This window comes from Brassica oleracea, chromosome C5 (genome assembly GCF_000695525.1).
Source record: "Brassica oleracea var. oleracea cultivar TO1000 chromosome C5, BOL, whole genome shotgun sequence".
NCBI lineage: Eukaryota > Viridiplantae > Streptophyta > Magnoliopsida > Brassicales > Brassicaceae > Brassica > Brassica oleracea.
This window is the reverse complement of record NC_027752.1, coordinates 13546108-13552408: the sequence shown is the minus strand read 5'-3', so window position 1 is coordinate 13552408 and position 6301 is coordinate 13546108. Positions and strand designations below refer to the sequence as shown.

Genomic DNA, 6301 nt, shown 5'->3' with positions numbered 1-6301 from the left:
TGTTACAAGCCCTGAACCGGATGTGTCGATCAAGGGGGAGTGTTATAAACCAAGTGGTGATCAACCCATATCAGGCCCAAACCGTCCGGCCCATCAACTATCCATCCGGTCTATTCGCTAATGACTTAGGCGAATGAGAGTTTACATTTATCTATACTTGATGTTTATCCTTTTCCATATGTATTTAGGATAAGTACTATTTCTTATTCCTATTAGGAATAGGATTTCCTTTTCTCTTATGACGGTCTAAATAAGACGGTCTAATACTTGTATAAATATAGACCTCTGGTCATGAGTAATAATAGGCTTACACAACATCTCTTTTATAACATAAACATAATACAATTAAATCCAGAGGGAGTATTTATCTTGTGTCAATATACTTGATGTTTCCAAAAATCAATGCAAAAAGTAGCGATATAAGACTTTATTTGCCAAGGGCTCTATCTCCTCTCTTTTAGAGAGAGGATTTTCTCTCTATTTTCCTTGTTCCTAAAATTAATCTTTCACAAGGAGTAGAGATAAGAGAGTTTTCCAGATCGGTTTTTGTCTCCGGCGACGCACCTTCTCCTTCGGTGGTTGGCCGGCTTTGTCTCCGGCTTTGTCTCCGGCGTTGCATCGTAACTCCCGATGGTCGTCCGGCTTTTGTCTCCGGCGTCTTTGCCTTCTTCTCCGGAGATGGCGGCTGGCTTTTGACTCCGTGTCACACCTTTGTCTGGTGTTGTCGACGGCTCTCCTCCGGATTCTTCCGGGCTTGATGTATCTTCGCTTCTAGTGGTTCCCTGACTCAATCAACTCTCTTTCTTCACTTTCGACTGCTCTTTCCTTCCCTGAATTGGGTTGTTTCATCTTCGGGCTTATTCGTATCAATAAAGATGACGGGTTCTCTCCAAGGAAAGTCGAAGGTTTTAGATTGATTGAAGATGATTATTTTTTTATGATGAAGCGTAGATCTGGTGGACGTTTTGGGTTTCAATGAAGATCGTTCAGGTTGAGCATTTTCTTCGTCGATTTATCTTCGCTGACGGCGAGATTCCGGCGCTTCGCCTCTGTGTTTCCGGCGGTGGAAAGTGGAGCTTCATTCTGACGCGTGGGCATGGTCGCTCGGTGGCTTTACACGTGGACGGTGATGTGTCATTTCCTCCTCAACGGTTTCTGCTTGTGGGCTTGGTCCTTAAGCGTTATATAATCTGGGCCTGTTTGTTGGGCTTCTGTTGGACTCTTGTTGTAAAGGTGTTGGGCTTGGCCTCTGTTGGGCTTTGTCCCATTTAATAAAATTTAGTGAGAAAAGAAAAAGATTTTATTTGCCCTTCGATTATTATTTCAAAGTGGAATAATTCTAGTGTGAGTGTCTTACGAGAGGTGATAATTAATTAATGGAGAATGGTATAAGGGCATGATTAACCATGGTCTCATAGCTGGAGTTTTTAACTTATGATTTGACACTTTTTTTTGTTTTTTTTGTTTTTTACATTTTTCAGCTAAGAGAAAGCTATTATATTTCTTATTTAAGAGACAGTTATTAACTTTTCTTAGTTAAAATCTAAAAAAAACTAAAAACTGCTTTTAATCGATGCTAAGAAACCCAGATAAGAGATTTAGATTAATGATGGTCTAAAAGATATTGTATTAGGTACCTTAATATGTGTGAAAATCATATAACGTCAAATATATAAAAAACAGACGGTGTATGGTTTATGCGTTTTAGTGTAGCATACGTTGAATGCTAACATCATAATTAAACATAACATAGTATAATTAATATAATTGTTTAGATCGACACCTTCATAAATACTCGGCCGGTTTTATTAGTTATATAAAACGTGTTGCAGATCACGTTTTGTCACCAATATGTGTATGTTCGACAACACAAATTCATCACTAATTTTAAAACTTAAACTAGTTATATTCATTCTAAATGGTACTTAAATTACTATGATAGTTTTGTTATGTCCCTTAGCAATATAAATAATATAAGCTTCTTACAAGTTCGTCATATATATTACAATGTAGGACTTTATGAATCATGAATGTTACGCTGAAGGCGATTGCTCTTCATTCATCTCGTGTTGCCGACTTCGAAAATTGGTTCATTCAATCGGTGAGTTTGTAGAACATAACAAATCCGCCCTTGGGTATTAGTTTGTATCATTTGGTTTTTGAGATATTTTATTGTTTTTTCTGTCGTCTATAACCGACTTTCATTTGTAGAATCTTTTATAGACTCTGATATTGTGTTTACTAATGCTTGTTTTATGTAATATATAATTATATATACATCTAATATTTTAAAAACTAATATAAAAAGAAAATGATAGAAAGTGGGATAAGTATGTATAGAGTTGTGGAAGTTTAGTAATTCCAGTAGTTTAACCAATGATTAATTAATGGTTCTACACCAGAAGGTTTGAGTTTCAATTTTTAGAAAAAGCGAATTATGCAGAATATTGAAAAGACTGCTCGGGTGATGCAGCCAGTAATTCTACCTGTCTTATGAGGATTCACGTATAACTGTATCACCTGAGCCGTCCTATCGGATCCATGCTTGACGGTACTCCTTGTCTCATGCTGCAGATCTCTTGTATGTCGTTTCTCCATTAATTCACATAATTCCGCCTTCTCCGGAAATTGAAACTCAGACCGGAGAAATTGAAACTCAGACCTCCTGCTGTAGAAACATTAATGAACTATTGGTTAAACCACTGGATCAAGGGGCTTCCTTAGTTGCAATGTTTGTATTAGGTAGAGGGTTTAGGAATAAGGATACTGGGAAGTTGCTATGCACATTGCTTAAAATCGCTGTACATGTTCTCCTTTTTTTTTCGCACTCCCGTTTTAAAAATATAAATCTATAAGATTATATCTAATGATTGGTGCATACAAAAGGAAAAAAAAAAGAATGTGCCTTCCATCACAATTATACATCGATCTTTTATTCCCTTTCACGTTTGTTATTCTTGTTTGCAACATTCTTCTTTCCTATCTTCCATGCTTTTGTTTTTGTTGCGTGTACCTTTAATCGCACGCAAAACTTAATTTGGTTCATCCACGTACACATACACATACATGTTACCATTAAACTCATAACAAAATTCAATTATATATTAGCTAACCCACGGCGTAGTTCTAAATGCCATCGTAAATTATGCATGACACGTTCCAAACACACATTAAATTTCTACGTTAAATAATATTAGTAAGTTTGAACTCCCAAGATAAATTATTTTCTTCTTTGAGTTAACTACCAAACTAGAACTTCCAGTTTTCCGTAATGCTCTATAACGATTCGATCGGTTCCACCAGAGGCAGACCCACGTTGGTTAAAGGGGTGTCACCTGACACATGTTAACGTTATATTGTAGAAAGTTTGTAACCTTTAATTGAAAACTACATAACTCAATTGGTGTGTTTGCTCTCCTCCTGACCCCCTTTAATTGTGACACCCGGTCCAATTCCCGCGTTTGCTATTTTTTTCTTTTATTTTAGTTTTCATTTGGACCAAGTCCAATTAGTGACACCCTTAAAAATTTATCTTGGGTCCGCCACTGAGTTCCACCATGAGAGAAATTAATAAATGGTTCGAAATGTTAGTCTTATGTGAAATCCCCAAAATGCTGATCAAATATTAACCATGTGTGTAACACATTTTTGGATGGTTTAGAAAGAACCAAACCCGTTCTTCCTTGCTAATTATAGATTTTGATTCTAATAGTAACCATTAAACTCAGTGCTGTCTCAAACTATTTGTAAGCCCTTTTCAGACTAATAATAATGATAATATATAAAAAGTAATGATATAATTTTAAAAGTTGATAGCTCCAACTAATATATGTTAAAAATTCTGTTTTGAAACTATAGACTATAAATTTAAAATATAATTAAATGTTTAAAGATTTATGCTTAATTTATATCTATTCTAAAATACTTTTTTATTTTTTTTTAATTTGTGACTATGTTCGATAGCTCCACTTACATATTCAATTAGACGGCTATGTTTAAACTAATTTGAATGAAAATGAAAAAAAAGAAACAAAATAATAGAAATAAAGACGGATATTTGTTCTTTATTATTTTCCCAAATTTAATTAAAATTTAAATTGTTATATAATTCTTTATACATTAAGAAGTGACTAAGAACTATGTCTAAATATATTTCTTGTAAAATAACGTAAATAAAAAAATGAAGAGGAATTCACTATTATCATTCATTATTTTGTTCACTATTTAGAGCTATTGGTTTGTATGTTATTATGGCATTTGCTTATATGATACATATGATTATCTTTATTTTACCAGTAAAACAAAAATATTACCAAAAATATTATAAAATTCAATCCAATTTAAATAGATTGATCTAAGCAGTAACCAAATCGCAGTTGATGGGCTACTTTTGTAATACAAAAAAAAATGATGGTGGTTCAACCAAAAGCCCAAAGAAAGAAATGGTAGGGTTTACAAGGTTACTTGAGCTTTTAGAAACCCTCGTATTGTTTTGGTCAAGAATCTAGTAATAATTAGATTCACAACATAACAATATATTTTATCTTTTCCTTTTGGATTAGTTTATTGTTGAAATCCGTGCTTATCTTGTTAAAAAAATTAGATTTCATATTCATAAATTAACAAATAAACTGCGATTCCCTTACTATCTTTTCTCGAATTCCTTTTTGAACACTATCGTGTCTTCTCTCTTTCATCTTTCAGAGAGAGAAAATATGGAACTGCTACCACATGACGTGGTAGAGTATATTTTAGAGAGACTTGATGCGAAAACCCTCCTCAAGTTCACGGCAGTATCGAAGCAATGGAAATCTAGTATCATCCAGTGCCGTTCTTTCCAAACAAGACAGATGCTCCATCGCAAGCAATCAGGAAAAACAGATGTTGTTTTGGTGTCCTTATACGATGGTTCTGGTAGTAATCCTAACATTGAAGCTCTGAGAACGTTGGTGGTGGGGTCAACAGTTTCTGTCAAGATCCCTACTAGTTGGGAAAACAAGTTTTACCAGGTTTGCAACTCTAGCTGTGACGGTCTGATATGCCTCTACTATCGTTATGATCCAAGCATTGTGGTCAATCCCACCACTCGTTGGCATCGAACTATCCCTCCATGCAACTATCAACTTGAGGCTTTTGATAGAATCAGACAATTGGTATCACGTTCTCCTGGATTTGGTAAAGACAAGATCAATGGGACATACAAACCAGTTTGGTTATACAATTCTGCTGAAGTAGGTCTGAAAAACAAAAGCATTACTACTTGTGAAGTTTTTGATTTTACCACAAACGCTTGGAGGTATATTGTCCCTGCTTCCCCCTATCTGATTTATCACAGCCAAGATCCTGTGCATTGTGATGGGTCACTTCATTGGTTCACTAAGGGTGATGAAACCAATATTTTGGCTTTGGATCTTCACACTGAAACTTTTCAAGTCATTCCTCGACCTCCCTTTCTCCACAGCTTGCTGCTGCTTATAGAGAGTATCATATGCAGTATTCATGATCGTTTGTGCGTGTCTGAGAGGATTTGGCCAGAGCAAGTGATATGGTCGTTTGATTCAGAAGACAAGACATGGAAGAAAATATATTCAATAGATCTCAAAACAACCCCTTATTGGCGTAGGAATAACATATGGAGGACATTCACACCGCTATCAGTTTTGGGGAAGGACAAGTTACTGTTTTACGATGGTGAATCTTCGGATGGACCACTGGTAACACTTGATCTCAAAACTAAATATTATGACATAGCTTACAAATGTAATTTCAAAGCATACAAAGCTCTTTGTTATGTCCCGAGTTTAATCTCTATTTTGTAAACCTCTCGAACCATATTTGCTTTTAAGCCATTGTTAGTATAGGAACTGTTATGATCATATGTCGTCTCTGGCAAAGGTCCGCAAGGAGTTGAATATCTTTATGCCAGTTCTGAAACCCATTGAAGAGATCTTGATTTTTATTTTTCAAGCATGTGATTCATTAATTTTAGAAAAATGGCAAAGAGATACAAGATAGCATATGAGCTGTTTAAGAAAGCAAATACCTTTATCAAAGATCCTCAAAAAGAAGATATAAAAAAAAGATCCTTAAATACAGAACTAGGTCTAATCTTATTAACCATTAATTCCTTTTCAGACCGTATTCTCTCAGGGAGAGGAGGAGAAGCTCTGAACCATCGGTGAAAAAGAGTAAGCAACGATGGAGAGGAAACAAGACGAAACAGTGTTTCAACCTTCGCCAGGGCGAGCGACATCAAATGGGACCACCAACAGACCGAAGCCGAGACCTCATTCTTGCTCCA

At 35.5% G+C, this 6301-nt stretch overlaps 1 protein-coding gene across 1 annotated transcript; it reads left to right on the top strand.

Moving 5' to 3' along the window:
- The first annotated feature begins 4715 nt into the window (after positions 1 to 4715).
- LOC106293164 (F-box protein At5g10340-like) lies at positions 4716 to 5857 on the top strand. Its single transcript, XM_013728836.1, has 2 exons — positions 4716 to 5296; positions 5495 to 5857. The coding sequence occupies exons 1-2, from the start codon at positions 4716 to 4718 to the stop codon at positions 5817 to 5819; spliced, it is 906 nt and encodes a 301-aa protein (XP_013584290.1). The 3' UTR covers positions 5820 to 5857.
- The last annotated feature ends 444 nt before the right edge of the window (positions 5858 to 6301 follow it).

What these genes read in the sequence shown, in the direction of transcription:
- LOC106293164 (XM_013728836.1), top strand. Translation starts at nt 4,716, where the DNA reads ATGGAACTGCTACCACATGACGTGGTAGAGTATATTTTAGAGAGACTT. An exon ending in TTTACCACAAACGCTTGGAG is followed by an intron (nt 5,297 to 5,494) that starts GTATATTGTCCC and finishes TATCATATGCAG; the next exon opens with TATTCATGATCGTTTGTGCG.